Here is a 21,541-nt window from a genome sequence, read left to right on the forward strand (position 1 = left end):
TATAAAATAGTACTCAGAAGAGAAAAATGCGCCATTCCACTGTGAAGAACAATATTGTGGCTATTGGATGACTGTTTGGTTTTTGGTGTGGTTTTTTTTCGGGGGGGGGGGGGTGTTTGTTTTTTGCCAAGCGAATGATTGTTAAAGGAAAAAAAAAAAAGTTCTGCCAAAGAGAAAAATAAACTGGATTTCTTTAACAGCTAGACTTGGCTTGCCCCAATTTATTTAGATGTTCAGAAAACACTTTAATTACTACCTCATGCTTACTTTGAAAGAAATACTTTTAACAATCCTGCAATTCTGACCCATTGTCAAAATTACTTGGGAAAAGGAATGTTTAGTTGCTAGGCATCCTGAATGAGCTTTTCACCTGATGACAGCGTATTTTTGGTAGCTGTGCAGCAGTAACTAGACTTGACAGAAGAATTGTGACTGAGCTGATGCTCTGTTCCTATCCATCAGTTTGCTTACATCTTTGGAACTGCATTTCTCACAGAAATGTAGTTTTCTGTCTTTGCAGGGGGTAAATACTGTTTCAAAAGTAAATGTCAGATGAAATACCAGGAATGGCATTCACTTTGAGATAAGTCTCTTTGCCCTTACAGTTTGAGCTTCCTTGTGACTGCTTTCAGTGAGTGGTTTTATGTACTGCCTTTGAAACAGAGCAGTCCTTACGTGTGATCTTCAGGCTTCAGGGGGATGTAATCATCTGCTGAAGTCAGCTTGCGTGCAAGCGGTATAAGTGCATGCAAAAAGTTGTGTTAGGATTTAGCAGGGAAGACTTAATGCAACACAATGTGATCCTAAAGAATTGTTTCAGTTCTTATTCAGGGATGCAGGCTTCTCTTCTAAGCATACTGGTTAGAAGTCATAGTTAGCTTTCATTTGCCATGCCAGGCTTGTTGCTAACTTAACTTTTTCCTTATTTGAGTCCCAAAGGGAAGATAAGGGGGAATTGCACAACAAAGTTACAGTGTGTCAGCCATTAACTGTGTAAGGAAAACTGTAAGTAAAAGTGGATCTTGAAGTGGAAGGGTTTAGACTTATTCATATTTCTGACATATGCTGAGGTATTTTCTTTTTAAAGGTAGGTTTGTCTGGGGGTTTATTTCAGAGCAGTTCTCCTCCTCTGTACCTCTGCTCTTGTCTGTACCAGTGGTGATGAGGGCGATGTTCCAAGTGCCTCTAACCAATCTTTGCTTTAATCCTGGCTTTAAGCTAGTCCTCACTGTGCAGGTTAGAGGTCAATATCTGTAGTAAGGCATCTGTTCTTACTTACAGTAGTAATAACATGATGTAACCTAATGGTAATAGATAGCTCTGAGAAGTGCCGTATCACTTCAGTAATGGTAAAGAACATAGTGCACTGAAACATGACTCAATGCTTATTCCTTTGTCAAAAGCAAAGGGAAGGTCTAATTTGGGATTAATAGTATAATATTGCCATTAATGCATGTTTTGGAAATGTGTTTTTGCTAGCCCTTCTTTCAGTGGCTATGTTGACATATGGTCTTCCTTTTCTCAGGTGAGTCAGGCTATTAATTGCTGCTGGTGTCTTACATCAATGCAACCAGTTCAGAAATCTGTAGCATCAGGAGAGCATGTTTGATCTTTGTCTTGGATGAACATTAAAATTACTGTGCTAACCACTTTCTTCCTCAGTTTAGTCCAAGAGCTCAGTAATGAGATACTGTTCTCTAAACAACTGTCAAAGCTTAGTTTTTAAATGTCCTTGAAACTGAGAGGAAAATTATGATGTATAAGAAGTAAAATAACTGCAGTGCAAGCATACTGCTCTGAGCATGCCGCTCTGAACTGTCCAGGGACCTCTCATGGGCATAAGCACAGCTGTAATTTTGTGGCTGTAGTGGATTGAGACCGAAATGTATAATTCTAGAATAGGACTTTTTCCTGTAAATTGCTGTCTTTATAATACAAGTAGAAGTAGTGTTCTGTGTATATATAAACCAGATGTACAAATGAAATCAGCAGAGTGCTATTGGAGAGTTCAAGCTACCAGCATTGTGGTACTGTCTTTACTCAGTACCCCCAAGTACCCATGTTCTCAGCCCTACCACAGTATGTTTCCCCTCACTTCTTCCAAATCTGTTCATCTGACTTCAGGAGGCTTAAATATCCCATCTCTTCTTCAGAAAGCATGTGATTTGGAAAGAGTAAATCCTAATGCAGCAGTGGGTACAAAGAAACTATAGCAGACTGACCACTGCTCAGAATACGTGCCTGTTGGATGCTTCACTTTCTGCTTCCCTGTCAGAGGAAGGGCTCCCTGTCCTGGCACCCTCTGTACTTGTTTGATACCGTGGCCAGGGTGGTGGCCTAGGGCAACCAGCTGCTGCTTCCTGCTTCTCAGGGAGTCAGAAAATGTTGGGTTTTTTTCCCTCATCCTGTGCTGAGCAGCTGAGTACCAACAGTGCGTCTGTTCCTCTGAATGCTCTGTCCCTGGAGGGTCCATGTGCAAAATGATACAGATGAAAATCCCACCTCTGTTACACTTTATGGGCTTTGGTGAATCTGTTGCAAACAGTAGTGACTCTAATTCAAATCTGCAACTTTAAAATGTATAAAACAGTCAGATAATATGTATTAAACAAAGGAAGTTCTAGTAGGACTGAACTAGCTTTCCAGTTCATCCAAGCACACTGGCAGACATGATGTTTCATGTGCCTTTAAGAGGTAAATGACTGTATAGTTAGAGTCCTAAACCATAATAAAATTATTATACTTTTAATCAGAATTTAACTCTGTTTGCAATCTTGCTCTGTGGAGCACTTCTGTTTTTATTCTCACTGGGAGTCTTACAACCCTTTCTATTGCCGATTAAGCCATGTGTATTATTCCTTTAGCATCAAAGTGCTTCTGTAGCAACACCATTGATTTTTGCTTCTGTTTCCTAGGCTGTGAAGATATTATTGCAGAGAGCATCTCACTAGACACCTTAATTGCCATTCTAAAGTGGAGCTCTCAGCCGTACGGTTCCAAGTGGGTACATCGCCAAGCGCTACATTTCCTCTGTGAGGAGTTTACCCAGGTCATGACTTCAGATGTCTTCTATGAACTCAGCAAGGACCACCTGCTCACAGCTATCCAGTCTGACTATTTACAGGTAACCTGCAGAGCAGAATAGAGGTGGTCCTGCTTGAAGCAGGATATATTATACCATTACTAGAAGCGCTTGGGAGTAGCTCATTTTAAATAGTAGGCAAGAGTGGGTTTGCATGTGCACTAAGCATTGCTTTTGTCATATGTAGAAAATGAAATTGAAGTAGTGATTAAGGAGACTTTTGTTCTTGGGTTGTAATACAACCCAAACTGGTTGTAGTATGTGCTGTTGCTTAGAAGCCTAATAATAGCTTAGAAATGGCTGCAAGTTATTTTAAAGCATTTCTGAACGTAACATTTGTCTTGCATGTTGAAGTGTTTTACGGAACTGTGGTGGTAATTTTGCTGCAACAACGTCCATCCTAGTTGGAAGCAGTGGGAGCTAATAAACTAATAATCATTCAGAAGGCTTTATTTGTTTTTTGGGGAGACATGAAAGTAAATTTTCTGATGAATAGTGTAGAATTTCTTTCCTTTTCTTATGACTTTCCTTCTGTGATTGTGTGGTTTTAGGGAGAGGAAGATTTCTCTTCAGGGGAGATCTTTATAATGATGACCAATCTTTTATAGCTTAAAGATGACTGGATTTTTTTTTTTTTATTGTATCTGTCCCAGTCTTGCCTGTTTTTTTTAATTATTTACGTTTTAAATGTTAGAGCTTATTTGAAAGTGTTGGGGTTTTTTAAGTTGAACACTTCAGGAAGTACAGGAAGAGTACTGTTGATCTTCCATGAACATGTGTACTATGGTTAAATTTCCTACCCTAGTCATTAAGAAATTACATAGATAAATCTAAATTTTTTGGTACATGATTTTTTCCTATAAAACTGTTGAGTGGGTAACACGTGTATAGGTGTGAACAAAGCAAAGTTGTTTTCTCTATATTACTGAAAGTCTTTCTCTTTGCCTAGCTATAATTTAGTTGGCTTGATTATTTTTGTTGCTTCCCAGGCTGTACAGACACTGAACTTGTAATATTATACAAGAGGTCCAGACACCCAGTTTTAGAACTGCCTCTTTTAATTAACTTAAATTGTTGAAGTTTAATACCTGTAAGTTTTCATGCTAGACAACTTTTTTTTTACTTCTGTAGAAATCTCCCCATCCCCCATTCCTAGGGATTCAGTGACATGAATCTAGAAATTATGGTGGTGTTATGCCAGCAGCGTTACCTTAAAATATGTGACGGAAGTGGTATAGCAGATCATAAAGTACAAATATTTTTTGTGTGTGCATGTGACATTAAACTAAGCATGCATAGATTGCTGACTTTCTCTTTCTACTAGGCAAGTGAACAAGATATTCTTAAATATCTGATTAAATGGGGAGAGCACCAGTTGATGAAGAGAATAGCAGATCGAGGTAAGGATCCTTTAAACCACAGTACTAAACTGCATAAACCAAAATGTATGGAAGTTCTTTTTGTGGGTAATCTGTAACTTAAGGAAATTTTCTTCATGTACTTGGTTTGTAACATAGTCAAAACTAAACAAATGTACTTATTTTTTTAAAGCTTTTGTTCTCTAAATAATGAGAAGGCAGGCATTCTGAGGGAGCTGGGATTGTTTAGCTTCAAGAAGAAAAGGCTTGGGGGTATCTCTGCAAAGTCTACAAATATCTAATGACAGCAAAGAAGATAGAACCACGCTCTTCTCTTGCTAGCCAGGACTGGATGAGAGGCAGTGAGGCATTGACTGAAGTACAGGAAATTCTGTTTAAACGCAAGAAACTGAAGATGGTCAGATGCCAGAACAGGCTTCCCAGAGTAGTTATAGCATCTCCATCCTTGGAGGTGTTCAAAAAAACAACTGGATGTAGTCATGGCCAACTTGCTCTACCCAGTATGGGGAGAGGGCAGTGATTGTGGCCAGACCAGACCTCTAGAGGTCCTTTCCAGCTCAGACTTTTAAGTCTGGTTGGTTTCTGTTATCTCAGAATTATTTTTCTTGTAATTAATTCATCAACTAAAAAAAATAACCCTACCCTGCAATATCTTTTCTGTGCCCCTGCAGGCTTCACACAGTAGTCTTACTCTTCATTTACTGTGTCAACCTTTCACTTCAGTTTTAGTACATTTCTCCCACAGAAATCTGTGATCGTGAGAAATAAGTCATTAAGTGGCATCACTGTTCTTCCTGAAGTAGACATAAATGTATTTTTATTCCCTCAGATGCGTATTATCGCTGCAGTGGTAACTTCAAGGGCAGTCTCACGTGTTGGATGTGGGAAGTAGGTTAAATATGTATTTCCCAGAATATATATTCCCAAATTACAAATGCAAGGAGTTTGTAGTTCATCCTCACCCCAGAGTCTCAATCGGATACTGTTAACTGCTTGCAGTACAACTTGTCATGGACGTGTTAAAATGTGTGCTTTTAGTGACCTAAGTATTAACCTTTAAAAAAAGGTTTTCCAAGTGTTTGTCTTCAGGCATATTGAGATGTAATGGAGCCAGTTAAACAGTAATGGGCCTGGGCTTGGGGAGAAGCTGCTCATTTGGAGTAATTGCGCTTCTTCCTGGCCTGTGGTGTTCAGCAAGCAGCTCATTTCTCTTTTCTGGGGTCATCAGGTAACATGATAAGCAAAGGCAGAAATAAAAACTACATCAAGTTCTGTCAGACTGGGACCAAATACAGTCTAGTAATTTGATCTAAATTCCTCTGCAACAGTCCTGATTTTGCAGCTCTGAGTATGTGGTGGCGTCAGTCAAATACCAGAAAGCATTAGAAATTGTAATGGGCTGTGGCCGACACCTGACCTGCGTGTACTGAAGGGAGGATGGGTATGTTTGACAGGTTTCCTCAAAGAGTGAAGCTAGTTGAATTCAGGTTGGGCACAATACCTGAAATAGAGATGAAGGTACTCAGCTGGGGAGGGAGAACGACTTGAATGTGTCATCAGCTGTTGTCATTTTGTCGTCTTCCAAGAGAAAGATACCCCCTCTTGTTAACAAATAGGTGTCCTGTGACAGTAAGAGCAATTTGAATGGGCTTGCCCCAGTTATTGCTAAGGTGGGTTACACAAGGAGGCTAGAATAATTTATCCCAGTGGACACTTCAGGCCTTAATTTGTAGAAAATAAGTCTCTGAAAACTGCTGGGGAAAGGGAGAGGAGCTGCAGGAGAGGGTCTCTTGGGGGAAGTGCACATGTTTTCTTAGCATAGCTCTTGGTAGAGCTTTATAAACATTTACCTCCAAACACTATTTTTGTATGTTCTTCCTGGTTTACACTTTGAAACTGACAGCTGTGCAAATGACCCATGCTTCTGTAAGCTGAACCTATCTCTGGGTACTTCATAACAGATTTTAAGGCATGATACAGTTTTGTAGAACAACTCTGACAAGCACTGTTGATTTAAAATTAGAATTAACTTCCTATAAGCCACATAAGTCCTGACATCCTATCTAAACTTTTTGATGCAAACTTAGTATGTCTTGTTACTTCCCACAGAACCGAATTTACTCAGTGGTACTGCTCACAGTGTGAACAAAAGAGGTGTGAAGAGGCGAGATCTTGACATTGAGGAGCTGAGAGAGATCCTGTCTCCGCTTTTACCGTTTGTCCGCATTGAGCACATCTTACCCATGAATAGTGAAGTACTGAGTGATGCAGTAAGTCAGTAGTCTCATACAAATACTGTCTCTGGGTTCTGTGTAGTTCAGATTCTACAATGTTCAGGGGTTCTTTTAAGGATTAGCTCATAAAATGTTATCTCCGAGTAATACATGTATAACTCTTCTGGTTAAATTTTCTGTTCTTTAAATCTGTCAGAAGACTAAAGAAAATTCAAGTGTAAGGAGTCAGTGTAAGAAATGCATTTCTTGCAAGTTTTAACCTTTCATATTAAAAAAAAAACCCCGTAAAACTCTTTCTTGATTCTTGAAGATGAAGAGAGGCCTGATTAGTACTCCTCCTTCAGACATGCTACCAACATCAGAAGGTGGAAAATCAAATGCCTGGCTGCGGCAAAAAAATGCTGGAATATATGTGCGGCCAAGACTGTTCTCACCATATGTGGAGGAGGCGAAGGTAATAATCATTAACGGCACTTGACTATTGTTAAATCGGAGTCATCGGGGGTTCTGTAAGCAGGGAAGGATTTTGGTATGTTTTGTCTCTCTTTGCATGTACTGCCATAAAATACTAACGTTTTCAATTTAACAAGACTTACAAGATTGATCATCAGGCTCAAGTCTCTAGAACTGGTCAGAAAAAATGTCAACAAAATTTTTTTTTGTCAAAATTGAAATGTTTGCGAGACAGATCTTGATGAAATTCCACCGGAAACAAAGCAGCGTTCTGAGGGAAACCTCCCTGGTTTCCAGCCAGTTTGCCGGCCCAGCTCCTCGGCAGCCCTCCTGGCAGGCGGATGGCAAGGTGAGAGCCTGAGAGTCCCAGTTTGCAGCTAGTCAGCAGCCTTGGTGCCAAGTCTTTCAGGCTCCCCAGCTCCCACCAGAGCTGATATTTCAGCAGAGGACTGATATTTCATCATCTTGTTTGAATCAGAACACATCCAAAATTCTGTAGCTCCTCCATAAAATGGAATAAATATCTCGTGTCCAATTTGACTGAAGTCCTTTGTGTCCTGCTCAGGCAGTAGTTTCTCTATTTAATATCTTGCATGAGGATTGTCAAACTGAAGATCTTGTAGCATCACTGATGGTGATGTTTGACAGGGTGCAGATGCCTCTGTGTGGGGCAGAAGCATGCTGTATTCTGTTTGACACTGAATGGGAGCCTTATACGTCACTCATACCACCACTTTGGGCAGCTCTGACTTAAGTCAAGTGCAGGTAACTGCAGAGCAAGAGGATTAGGTGGAGCTGTGCACATCCACATCACCTGCAGACTCTCACCGCTACTCTGGTGAATACAGAGCTTTTGGCCTGTGCCCAAGAAAGAAAATATTTATAAGGGCTTTAATTGTTGTCAGTATCCTTTTTGAGGGGAGAGGAGAAATCAGACTACTTTGCATTTTAGACACAGAGGTTACTGAGCACCAGGTGGCAGTAAAGCAGCAGAGGAAGACTAGCCAGTGCAAACTTGATCTTCATATCTTGGATTGTTAAAACTAATACAAATGTGTTAAAGGACATGTGATAAAAGGTTTGACTCTTTCAGTTTTCAGGTATATGGTATGGGAGTGCTTTAGTAGTTATTTTCAAGTAAAAAGTGCATTCTAAATTCCCCTCCCCCCCCATCAGGAATCCTGTTTGTTTCTATTAGTTTTGTGTTATGCTTGTTTTAATCTTTTTAAAAGCATCATTAGCTGTTTAACCTTACAGGGAGGACTCTTATTACGTGGTAGCCATATTCCTAGTCATAGTTTCATTATTGTGAAATGCAGAAATTGCAGATGAGTGATTGCTGATTTGTTTTGCTCCTCTGTTAGCCTCCCATATTTCGTAATAAATCCACTTAACATTAAATGAGACTCTCAAGAGGGCATGGTAAATCCCTTTCTATTCTTTAAGATGTCTCGGGGAAACACATCTCATTCTCAGACTCATGCCTCTACTCAGTGGCACAGAGGGTTGAGACCCGTAGGCAGTAATTGTCTGAGAGTCCAGAGGGTCTGGCCTCAAGAAGCTTACTTCTAATCAGACAGGTACGAAGTAACCTTCCAAAGCTTTATTCACCTGCCTGCTCTTAGTTCTGGAACTCAACTCTGATCATGACTGGAAAATGGAATAGAAATACTGTGGGGAAGCCAAATACTGTTTGGGACCTGCAAAAGTTACAGTTTAGGCATTGCTGGACTTGTGGCGTCGCAACCGCATTTGCAGCAGGTCCTGGTGGGTCCATGTGGGCTGTGCCTTCATCAGGGCTCTGATGGCTGTCGTTGCAGTCGGTTCTGGATGAGATGATGGTGGAACAAACAGATCTTGTTCGTTTGCGGATGGTCCGAATGTCCAACGTGCCCGACACCCTTTACATGGTGAACAACGCAGTGCCACAGTGCTGTCATATGATTACCCACCAGCAAGTTAGCACTAACCAGTCCAGTCCTCCTTCAGTGATAGCCAACGAGATCCCAGGTAAGGCTGCTAGATCACTTGCAATGCTGGTTGCTGTGAGTGGATGGGGCTTGGGACCAGGGGGAGTGAATGTGAATTATTGAATGTTATGATTTCCTCAGAGAGTATTACTGTATCACTGGGGCTGCTTCCCACCCAGTAGTAATGCCTTTTGCTTTGGTCTGCTTTGAAGTCATGAACTATTTTTGGATGGTATATTAAGTGGTTAGAAAACAAGCTACTGGAAGGGCTAGTATCTTAACCTGCTCCAGCTGAGCAATCTGAAAAACCTTGCACTGGTTAAACTTGGTGTAGAACACTTGATGGAGCCTGGCACTCTGTTTTCAGGGTGTTTCTCAGTTTTCTACAGTTGGTCATCCAAAATGGGTAGGATCCAGAAGGCTGGAAAACAGTAAAAGACTGAATTTTTAAAAAAAATAAAAAGCAGGGGAGCATAACTTGTAGGGCAGTCAGCACAACTCAGTTTGGCAGAAAAATACTGGAAGTAGGCACTCAAAACAGACTTTTAATTTTTGAGTTTACCAAATACACTTTAGCTTTGAAGTCAAACCAACTTTGTTCCTTGTGTAACAAGAGTAAGTTTTTATAGTTGGAAGTAAACACAGCCTCTGCTGACTTCAGAATACTTGGTGTGACATTCCCCATAGACAAGCCATGGAAATAAAGTCATAAAACTACTGTAATATATTTTATCATTTGTGCATTTGGTCTTTTAGTGTCAGACTGGAATAATGTACCAGGTGGGATTCCCAAAGCATCTAGCTCTTCTCCTCTTTCCCCCATTCTATTAATACTCAGTGTGCACAGAGAATACACTGGCAAAACTTGCAGCTGATGGCAAGTTGGGAGGGTCAGTGGATGTTTGGCAGGGAAGTCAACATTATACAGTTCCATAAAGAACAACTGTTACACTAAAATACAAAACCGAGTGTGCCACAAGGCATGTGAAGTAATTTGATGGTCTTGGATGGAGTATGGTATAGCCCTTTAAATGGCCACTGTGGATCAGGTTAAGGATTTGTCCTGGTCTTGTATCCTTATTCCAGCAGTTGCCAGAAGTGAGTGCATAAGGAAAGTGTAGCAGAAAAAGCACATAAAATAATTCTCTGTAAAATTCTGTGTGCCCTTCAACCACTGGCAGCTCAGAAATGTCCTGTGGTGGGCGGTGTTTCTGTAGTTAGTAGTTCTAAATGCATTTTTAGTTCCATGAGTTTATGCAGCCTTTTATTAAACTTTCAGAAACCGCTTTTAGATCAAAGCATCACATTTCAGTAGATACTATGATTCTATGATACGGATCAGTTTGTGGGCCTGTAGAAAAGCAATAAAGATGATTTGGCACCAAGATGAGTCATCATCCTCCCTCCACCTTGCCCCAGTCCTCATTTTATATCTCTGTACAGCTCTTTGTATATCTGTTATGTTTCCCTTCAGTCAACTGCATGGAAAGGAAGTAGATAAAGTGGTTTTTACAGATGCTAGAGCCAGGGTAAAAGTAATAGGCAAAAGGACGTAAGCTGAGGTGTTAAGAAGATTTGAAACACTGTTAAATACTGCAGTGAATTTTCTATGAAGGTTTGTGGAAATGTTTTGATCTACTTGTGCGTTGTGATTTGGGAGGGACTTCATAAAGCCTAAATCGAGCTTCTGGAAACATATGTATTTGATAAAAGTACTAATTGTTTAGAAACTTAGAGCTGTGGCATCTCAACAGTATGTTACAGCACTCAGACTTTACTGCCCTATACAGAAAAGCATGAATATACTCACCATGAATTGAATGTGAAGTATTTCATCCTAAGATGTGACTTTGATAACACTTCACTTGATCTTGGTTTCCAAAGAAGTTGAGAAAGGCAGCATGTTCTCAAAGGTCTCCCATGTTTTGCAAAAGTTCTTGTTTTGAAAAAATCTGGGTTTGTTCGCAAGTATGAGACATCTTGACCAATCTAAAACTCCCCTACAGCTGGATTCTGTACAACTTAACATGTAGGAATTACTGCCAGCCCTTGGATTTGAGCACGGGTGTGAGCTCTGAGCCTGGCCGGTACTTGGAGTGCAGATATTGTGTCCTGGTAGCTGCCTCTTTGCTTAATTCTGTGATTAAGCAAAAGATTTGCCAGTGCCTTCTGCTAGGAAGGGTCGATGGAGCCAGTTAATCTGAGGAGATTCAGGCATGTGCCAGACCTATAACTTGCACAGGAATCTATCCCAAAACATAGATGGAGCACAGGAGCTGCTGGAGGGAGAGCTAGGCAACACCATCTCCTTGCCCCTTAGGCTGGGCTCTTAGGGCAGGGGGGGTCTTTGCATCTTGGGTATTCTCCATCTGTCACATCTTCCTTGTACCCACTGCCCAGGGACTGTATTGGCATAAATCCTGATGGCAGCATGCCTTAGTGTTGCTCTTGCAAAACTACTGTAACGCCAGTTCAGTGTCTGCTGAATTCTGCTCTGCTCTGAGGCTGGGTTCTGCAGGTGACTGGGTTTCTTCAGGTATGTTCCAGTTTCAGTTGGAATTAGAAATCCTGCAACTGACTTGGCAGGATTGTATTTTCTGTATATGCCGTCTCTCTTCTGTGTGCTTCAAGTGAATAACAGTAAAAAAAACCCAGAAACTAACTTGTGTTTGAGAAGGCAGCACTTTCTAATTAAAAGCTTGGCTGATTTTTATGCCTGCTATTTTGGAGAACTGCTTCAAACTTCTCTAAAATAATCTTTATTCAGTGTTAGCAAAATGCTGGCTATAGCTAAACATCTGACTGCTACACCAGCATTTCTTAGAACAATGGAAGTGTGTGGAGGGTGGTGTGCAGCGCTGATTTCCAAGCCTTGAAAACTGCATAGAATTGATTTCTGCCCACCCCCCTGCCCTGATACAGGAACTCAGTTGGGAGGTCAGGGGGGATATTTTGCACTACTTACATTTATTTTTCGTATACCAATGTAAACTCTCTGAAATTGGGAGCAGTTGTAGTTGCATGGTGTTGGGTTTTTTTCTTCTCTATATTGCAGATGCCTTTTCACACTGCTCTTACTGTTTGATCCATTTGATTTTTATGAGTTTTCATTATGGACACCTGGCCATGGTAATATATAACATTTGTAAAGCTGATAGAGGATCAGATACCAGCACTGCTGTTTTCAGAAGTCTGGATTCATCTTCTATTACCATATACACATTTTCCTGAGGACAGAAAGACCACAGAGAAGTATCATTCATCATCAACCAGCAGCAAGAAGTGGCATGAGAAAGTTTTGTAGCAGGATAAATACCCCAAATCATACATGATTTCCTTTTGGAAAGGTTTTTTTCAAGATTATTTCAATATGGCTGCATTAAACAACATAATTTTAACAGGTTTATGTTGGCTTACAGTTCATGTAACTTTTTTAGAATGCTCTGTCTGTAGTTACATACTCGTATTATGGTCTCATGAGTACAGAATTCCATGAGAAGTTTGAAGTGTATGCCAAAAAAAACGAGTGAGTTCTTGGCCTGTAGAATTTATGAGGGAACATCCAGTTGTTATTTCAGATATCCTGCCCCCATCTCAAACCATGACATTCCTCCGTCATGAGGGGTTTACGCAGAAGGCTGTATTTGTGGCTCATTCTAGCAGAAGCTGGAAAAATGGTTTGTCTTTACCATTTGTGTGATATGTGTGTTATCCCATGTGGCTTAGTGATGCTCCAGGGAACATGTGTCAGTCAAACTGTTCTTGACCGAATGCTGCTTAAGAAACAAACAGGGCCAAGTCAACATGGTAGGTTTCTCCTTCAGAATTAAATCTGACCCTTGCCATCAAACTTCCTGTGTCTCAGTTCAAAAAGTAACCTCTGTTACCTTATTCTGTTCTCTGTCCCCCTGCAGTTCCCAGTCTCCTCACTGTGAAGGAGATGATCAGACGCCTGCAGGAGCTGCGCCACACGGAGCAGGTGCAGCGGGCATATGCTCTGAACTGCGGTGAAGGCGCCACAGTCAGCTACGAGATTCAGATCCGTGTGCTGCGGGAGTTCGGGCTCTCTGATGCTGCTGCTGAGCTTCTGCAGGTATGAGCATGGCTGTGTAAGACCACACACAATTATAGCATCAACCAGTTGGAAAAGACCTTTAAGATTATCAAGTCCAACCTTTACCTCAGGACTTCAAAGTTCACCACTAAACCATGTCACCTCGTCTACACATTTTTTGAACACTTCCAGGGACAGTGATTCCACCACTTCCCTGGGCAGCCAGTTCCAAGCCACAAATGCTTTGATCCTGTTTTGCTTAGGAATTGACTTGAATGTGTAATCTGTAATAAAAGAGCTATTTTGTGTGTGCATATTCAGGTGCAGGAATGCCTTGAAATGCCTGCATAACTGTAGAACTGTCCAGGTGCAAATTGCAGCGAGACCATTGCGTTTGATGTGTGTGATTTTATAAATGTGTAAGTGCAACATACACATTTACAAGAGCTGTTGCCATTCAGAGTGCTCTTACTGTCACAGACTTTGGGGACAAAAATCTGCTGAGGAGGCAGATACCTAGATAACTGTAACTAGAAATCTAGGTTATGATTTCTTCTTGAAGAGAAAAAGTCTTAACTAATACAGTAGATCTGCATAGTACGTATCAGGAGTGGGAGATTTGAAATCCCATTTCTGTTTGTACACTGCTGTTAAAGCAAATGCATTTGTTGGTCATCTTATTCACAAGGTGAATCCGATGCTGCTTGTCTTGTTTTTTAAGAACAAATAATATCTTTATTCTATGATAGCTATAACCACCTCAAGTGCTGGTGAGGCTTTGGGTGGCATAACTAGCCTGCTCCAGTACTAGCAGGTTCCTAGTTCTAATGCATGTTAGTTTGAGAAACTTTTTTAGGTGAATTCCTACCTTTTGTTACATGCTGGGTTGTTTTCCATTGCAGAACCCTCACAAATTCTTTCCTGATGAGCGATTTGGGGACGAAAGCCCGCTCCTGACAATGAGACAGTCTGGACGGTGCCGTGTTAACAGCACTCCTACTGCAGAAACCATGTTTACAGAACTGGACTCTTTTGTGGCCTTCCATCCACCATTGCCCCCTCCTCCACCTCCGTACCACCCACCAGCAACTCCTATTCATAACCAGTTCAAAGTGGGCTGGAAACAAAGGGTGCCAAGTCAACATCCCTCCCGTTCCTTTTCCTACCCATGTAACCACTCACTGTTCCACTCCCGAGCTGCCCCGAAGGCTGTGCCGCCCGTCTACTTGCCCAGTGTGAAAGCAGCGCCGCCGGATTGCACAAACACTACAGGTCTGGGGAGGCAGACGGTGGCTGCAGCTGCGGCGGTGATGGCAGCTGAGAAGCAAGTAGTAAGTATTGTGACTTCTTCTCCCTATCTCTGGCCAAAGTAGTGTATAGAGAGGAGCTGGAGAGAATTCTTATGATAAGGTAACTTGGCTTTGTTAAATAAAAGAGCGTCTTCATTGGTTAGGAAAAGAATTTTCTACCCAACTGGCTCCCAGCATTCTGTATCCCAAAGCATGGCCTGATCCCTGGGAGAGTGAATGTTCCGGGGCAGAAGCATTTTGGAGGGGAAAGTGAGATGTGTGGATAATCTGAAATACTATGGGTTGCTCTGTGTTTAAACCAAGTGTAAGTCGACTTCAGTAGTGTGCTGGGTGCTCTGGTTCACGAGTGGAAATAGTGATGAAGCTTTGTCTGTTCAAGGTGGGTAGTCTTGAAGCAAACAGATGTGTGGAAAAGGGAACCTGTGGAGGATGTGAAGGCCTTGGCTGAGAAAGGTTTTAAAATGCATAGGCAAGCAGAAGCTGATAATTGCAAATACAAAGGGCTTTGTTACAGTATTTAAAGACAGTCATCATAGCTTCTGTGATGTTATGAAAATGAACTACAACATACTGGACAAAGACATAGCTTTGGGAAGTAACTGAAAGCTAAATAAAGCATTTTAAAATTTATATCTGTAGTGAAAACACAGTTTCAGTGCACAGTTGTGTCACCGAAAACCTGCTTCTTAGGCGCAGATTTGAGCTGGAGTAATTAATGGAAACAGTGATCTTCTAATTTATTTTTTCTCTCTAGCAATTGTCCTAAATATATTGCACACCTTTTATATTCTAGGATAAAAGTATTTAACTTCAAATGAGAATTGTTTGATGTTGTTTGTTCAAGGGTGGGTTTTGTAGTGTGTCTCTCTTTGATACTGATTTCACTAAGGAGACCGTGTAGCAATCTCTTTCACAATGGAAATGTTTCTGATAGAATATTTCTATAAAAATGCAAAGAGAAGCATAGTCTTAACATGAGTGATACTTTCGTTTTGTGTTCTGAGATACTGGTAATCAATGATACCTAAACTTACTGTCATCAGAAATGATAAAGGCAAGTGGCAATTTTAACTCTTCTGTTGGGAAGACTGCAATATGCTTGTCTTGCTGCAGGGCTGCTTCCAGGTACAGGTGAGCAGAATGCCCTGCTACAGCTTCCAGGCGCTGTGTGGATCTAGTCAGCACTGAACTGATTTCCTGAGCAGCCCCATGCCCCAAGGCTGTCATACACACACACACACACACGTACCTGCAGTTAACTTGGCTTAAAATAGGAAATGCAAGCAGGAGGGTTGCATCTATACTGATGACGTGTTTCATGGCTTTCCTGCACTAGAACTCTACTGTAACAAGCCATGTGTTAAGTTCTACACGGAGTACCTTGTTTAGTTTGATAATGGCAAGTGGGTTAAAGCAGGGTTTACCTCTTCAGAGTTTGACAGCATGGTGTCATTTCCTGCATATTTGCCACACAGACTACTATTGTGGCACAACAGCTTCAGGAAGGAAAAGGTGCCTTAAGCTAGCAGGAAGGTGAAGGCTAGAGAATACATGTGTTCTTTAAACAGTGCAGGAAACTTGCAGGCTGAGGTTGGTCTAGGCAAAGCTAGATTAGGAAAATGCCATTCTGAATTACAGAAACAGTCCTAAACACAGTTTGTGTTTAGCTTTTGTTGTTTTTCCATGAACCAATTTCTTCTCTTTTCCAGTGTACTCAGCCCTTGCTAAATGAACTGATGCCAGATATCGCAATGGGTGTGTCAGCAATGTCTCTAAAAGACAGAAGATTACCAGAGCTCACAGTTGACACGGAGATAAGCCAGACGGTTACAGAGGTGGGGCCTGGTCCACCCCAGCACATTTCATGTATTCAGAACAGACACATGCCCACCTCCCGGAAGAAACATGCAATAGAGCAAAAAATAGATGCCCGAGAAAATCAGCAGGAATATCCCGACTTCTATGACTTCTCTAATGCTGCATGCAGACCCTCTACTCCAGCACCCAACAGGCACAGTCCTTCACCTTCACAAGGCATATATTTTGGCCCAGATTTGTACAGCCACAATAAGGCATCACCAAGTGGCTTAAAATCAGCCTACCTACCCTCCCAGATATCTCCTAAAAAGCAAGAGGAGTCTCTGAGGGAATATGTGGTCTCCCAAGATGGGCATCAGCATAGACAAAAGAATGAGCCAATACACCTCGATGTCTTAGAGCAGCCTCCCCAGCGACTGGACTTGGCGTTGGCTACCCAGGAAAGTGCTGGTAACGGCCCAGTTCACATCAGGGGAAGAACAAAGATGGAAACCGACCTAACCTATGGGCTAACCTCCAGCAGACCTCCACTCTCCACATACACCTCTGATGGGCAAGAAGAGAGACCCAGCAGGAGACTGGCAGACGATGAGCCATTGGAACATGGAGCACAGAGGAACGCAGATCTGGAAAGGGAAGATGCAGTAAGCCGAGGAAGGAGGTCTCCAAGCAAACCAGACTTCCTGTATAAAAAGTCTGCCCTGTGAAAGCAACCACCACTATTTCTCTGTGCCTAAGAGTTGTAAACATCCCATTCTTTGCAACTTCTGGCCTGACTTCTGTCAGACAAGTTCATTCACGCCAGCAGATACATTCAGCTTCACTCACTTCTTTTGTACATACCGTTGCTTTATTAGAGACGGCATGTTATCGGTTTGGGTTTAATGCTGCTTCTGGTTTCATTTTGTGGGAATCTTTTTTTTTGGAGCAAATTTAAGCCTTTTAGGGAATTAAAAAAAAAAAAGAGCTGGTACCTTTTTTGTACAACCTGGTAGCCTTTTGCACCTGTACATCTATTTTAGTGTATTGGTTTTGTACTAATATGTTAAACTTTATTGTCACATTTAAAAGACTGTATTTTCATACTTTTGCATTTTCCTTCTCACCTGCCAGTTCCCGATGTGCATTGGGTTGCACATGATGAAATGTATTTTCTTATGAGATAGTAACAACGTGTTTATTTTTTAATTATAGGAATTCCAAAGAACAGCACATCAAAATACTCCATTTTCAGTTAGATTTCTTCATTTGTTTGTTTTGATCTGAAACCTTCCTGATTTTTACCACTACGGCAAGAACCTAGTCTAAGGTTTTGTTTGAAAAGTTCTGGCAGCTGGGTCTTACCCTTATACAGCAAGCCCATTTCAAGAGTTACTTTTGGGTTTTTAAGAGTCTAGGGATTATGTAGGAGTCCAGATTCCAGTGAAATTAACTGGGATCTGACAGCCTGATTCCATTTGCTTTCTGGTTCAGTTGTGACCATGGGGAACTCTGTGGTCACCTAGAAGCACTTATTAGACCAGAATTGTTCATTTGCCCATGCAGAAATGAATCCAGAAGTACTGTAAAAAGCGATAGTAATAACTTGTTCTTCCAGCTACTCATACGTTGGGGGTAAGTGAAGACCGGAGCGGAGGATTCATGCTAACTCCTTGAGTTGTCAGGAAGATGAGGCACAGCGCCTTTGCTGTTGCCTAAGCAGTGACCCTCCAAGTGAGAGGGTTCCCTTTCCTACAGAGGTACCAAGGTAGCTGCTTTTTGCCTTGCTTCCTCCTGCCTGTGATTAACAAAGGGCTTCACTCTTAGCGATGTGGTTCGGCGTTCTTACCTGATCTGAAGTGTTGCTGACTTCTTAATCATAGCTGTTCTGTGAACAATATTAAAGTGAAGAGCAAGTGCTCTAGCATAATGAAACATGCAAAGCTTTAGCGCTCTTAAATTACACTCCCATTTCCTGACTTTGATTTTTTGAAGCACAGAAATGAGGTTCATCTCTTAACATGGTATGAAGAGGGAATGAGAGTGATCTGGGCTGGCTCCCTGCCATAGGTTGGGGTGGAGCAGTGCTCTGGGTGTAACGGTTGTCATTAAGTGCATCCTTAATACTTACTGTGCAGTTTTACCCCAGGATGTAGGGTGCATGTAGGATAGGGATCTGGTGCCACTGCAGTGTAGTGATTAGTGGTAACAGCCTGTTAGGGTTTGGTTTTTTAAATGCAGTTTCTATAATGAAAATTTTCCCTGTAGTAGAAAACTTTAATCCCAGGTTTGACCTACAGGCTACTTCAAGGTTAAGTTGTTTCCTGCAGTTCAAAATGCTTAGTACTATTTAAACAGAAGTCTTGTTGCAACTGTGGTTTTGGTTGTAGTTGATGGCAGATTCTTAACCTCTAACCTGTTTTGTTCAAGTGCGAGGCCTGGTAACAACATCACAGTGTTACTGAAATAGATTAGATACTGCATTTTCACACTACCAGCTTCTAGATAAATGAGAATAGGGGTTTGACCCGATAGATCCTAATGTCTCTGGTGACGCACCTGGAGGCCTTCTCTGAGAGCTTTGCAGAGGTGTCTTTTGAGGTCAGCCACAGGAGGTGTGTGTGGTTTGAGGATGACATAGCTGAACTGTGCAGGTGCTGTGTCTGGCGGGTGAGGGGAGATGGGCTTTTTCTGTTCTGGTTGGGTTGGTTTTTTCCCCCTCTCTCAGCCTTTTCAATCTCTTGGGTTTGCCCACAGTCAGGATGCCTGCTGGTCCTGGCCTCATTGCCAACATGTGGTATATCCATGGGACTGCAGCGTGGTTAAGTGCAGGCTGTGTCTGGCGGGGGGACAGTGCTGCTGCAGGTGAGGGGATGAGGTTCGCTGGGTTTCTTCTGCAGATTTGAGCCCAGTGCTGTCCAACTGCATAGCTCTGACTGGTGCTTGGGTCTCATCCTTGCCAGCACTAGAAGCATTAACTTCCATCACCCACAAACCCTGTAGTCGCTGCAGTTGTGCCAGATGTATGTTGGTATCTTAATTACTAAAAAGTCATAGCTGTCCTCAGCAAACTTTCTATTCCGACTAGTTTTACCTAAGCTGGTAGATGTACTTAGAGAAAACTATCGTAGCTCCCGTAGTTGGATGTGGCACTGTGTGCCTGGGCAGAGGTGGGGCTGAAATGTACAGAGGTAACTTCTCAGCTTGGCATCTGTGGGGATGTGGCTGATGAAGACTGAGTTTTGAGGTTGTGGCTTGAGAGAAATCATGAAATGCTTTGGCTTTGGAATGAGCTGTTAAGAATTGCCTCTGGGGGGGACATGTGTGCATTTTAGAATGCCAATGGCTTCTGATGTCTCAGAAGCTGACTATTAGAAAGAGAATAAGGCGTTTAAAAGTAGTTGTGAAATAAAAGACAAGTCCTTCTGAGGCCACAGAGACAATCAGGCCATGTAGACAATCTGTGTTTTACTTGCGTATTTTGAGTTGGGAAGATGATGGCAGCTGATTCAAAGTGGAAAAAAAAGTATTTGTCCGGTTACTGGAAGTGTATTCTTGTACTCCAGCGTAGGATTCCCTGCTTAGTTGGACATGCAGAGGGAGGGGAGGGAGCCCATCTTCATTCTTATGGAAGTGTTATTTAGAAGCTAGTGTTTGTACTGCATCTCGCTCGCAGAACACACATACCTGTACTATCCGCTATTGTTCTCTGTCTACTGAAACTTTGGTGCAGAAGCTCCTTGTTTACATGAAGCACTTTCTGGTTGGGCTGGAAGTTAACATCTTTTCCTCCCGTAAATTTGATGGAATAACAGATTACTGACTAATTTTGCTTGAGGATAGAGGTATGAACATTAAGTATTCTTGCATGAGGAAGACTCGTGCTCCTTGTTCTATGAAAGAGCAAGCTTAGACTTTCATTTAGTGAGCAACATGCAAAAACTTCTTATTCCCCTTTCCCTGACCCCCTCCTCTTTTCCTTAATATATGGACGAATAACTTAATTCCTGCAACAGATTCTTCCTTTTAAATGTTTTGTTGTTCCATGGAGTTACTGTAGCTGTGTATTAATAACTGCTATGTTGATTGGCAGTTTCTTGTTGTATTTTTCCTGTTCTTAGGAGTTTCATCTCTGACAGTTAAGGCTGTGGCCACCTGTACCTGTAAGCCTTGGGTTTTGGTCCTGGAATGTCCCAAATGTTTGTTTTGGGGGTCTCTTTGGTTTGGGTTTGGGGGAGGAGGGCTGGGGTTTGGGTGTTTTTCAGTTGGAAAGAATACTCCTGCTGTTTGAGGCACCATTCTTCCTTCTAATATTTACTTGTCTCGATGGTAGAGGGGTGCTGAGCTCTGCAGAGCGCAGGGAGCAGCAGGAGAGGAAATTGTAAAGCCGTGTTGGGTCTCTGTAGTTGCCTGTACTGCCAGAAGGCAGCCCAGCCATCGGCAGCGTTCCGGTTTTGTTTCTTGTCCTTGTGTTGTTACTGGTATAAGTCAAGTGCCTTCAATGCTAAAGGCTCAGAAAACTTTCTTAAACTGACTTCATGTCCTATGCAAGTGTTTTTTCTACAACCTGCATAACCAGTACTTTGTAAAACTTGTTTACGCTTCAATTGTACATAGTGTTTTTTAAAAAATATAGTATTTTTATTTAGGTACCTCCAAACTTGAATTCGAGTCTTGTGTGATGCGTTGTAAAACAATACATTTCTCTTTTGAGTACCATTACAGTTGTAAAAAGGTTTTCACTGGTTCTATTTTTCTACTGTTGCTGAGAAGCATGCAACACTGACTTTATCCTACGTATAGTTGGCGTTTCGAATAAATGGCTTGTATAGAACGTGCCTGTGTGACTCCTTCCCGCGGTCTGTTACCACCGGCTGCCTCCGTGCTGGCTGCTGGGCTGATGCCGGAGCAAGGAGTAGTTCAGTACAGATGAGCTTTAGGTGCTCTCCATCTCCAGCAGGCAGGGACCTTAAAACTGGCAAGGTTTGTTGCTCTTTCTGGGGCAGAAACTGCACAACAGTGCTCTGAGCATCAAGGATCTCTGATACACGCCGCTTCAAGCAGCTTAGTAAGCTGCTTGGTGACATAGTTCAGTGTGTCCTGGCTAGAGCTTTGTTGGCTGAGACTGTTTGCTATTAAAGGCAAAGGGTTCCATGCAGTAAGGGCTGTGGGGCTTAGCCCTTGATCCAGGAAGTGTTTATTTTCTCAGCAGAGCAGCCAGACCCAGTCACTCATTAGGTACCCAGTGTTCTCTTGAGCAGC

At 42.0% G+C, this 21,541-nt stretch overlaps 1 protein-coding gene across 7 annotated transcripts in view; it reads left to right on the forward strand.

The window, feature by feature from the left end:
• The window catches only part of BTBD7 (BTB domain containing 7), a 63,615-nt gene extending 42,502 nt beyond the window's left edge, over positions 1 to 21,113 (forward strand). For 5 of the 7 annotated variants that reach the window (XM_065685582.1, XM_065685583.1, XM_065685581.1 and 2 more), the window contains 9 exons: positions 2,916 to 3,124; positions 4,407 to 4,482; positions 6,571 to 6,731; positions 7,006 to 7,149; positions 7,384 to 7,497; positions 8,969 to 9,158; positions 13,033 to 13,211; positions 14,075 to 14,503; positions 16,192 to 21,113. In XM_065685582.1, coding sequence (XP_065541654.1) covers positions 2,916 to 3,124; positions 4,407 to 4,482; positions 6,571 to 6,731; positions 7,006 to 7,149; positions 7,384 to 7,497; positions 8,969 to 9,158; positions 13,033 to 13,211; positions 14,075 to 14,503; positions 16,192 to 17,007 — 2,318 coding nt within the window. In that variant the 3' untranslated portion in view covers positions 17,008 to 21,113. Of the gene's footprint in view, positions 1 to 2,915; positions 3,125 to 4,406; positions 4,483 to 6,570; positions 6,732 to 7,005; positions 7,332 to 7,383; positions 7,498 to 8,968; positions 9,159 to 13,032; positions 13,212 to 14,074; positions 14,504 to 16,191 lie in introns of those variants that run through there. The other 2 variants (XM_065685586.1, XM_065685588.1) reach the window with 2 other exon arrangements.
• Positions 21,114 to 21,541: the final 428 nt, after the last annotated feature.

Source organism: Lathamus discolor, chromosome 6 (genome assembly GCF_037157495.1).
Source record: "Lathamus discolor isolate bLatDis1 chromosome 6, bLatDis1.hap1, whole genome shotgun sequence".
In the NCBI taxonomy this organism is placed as follows: Eukaryota; Metazoa; Chordata; class Aves; order Psittaciformes; family Psittacidae; genus Lathamus; species Lathamus discolor.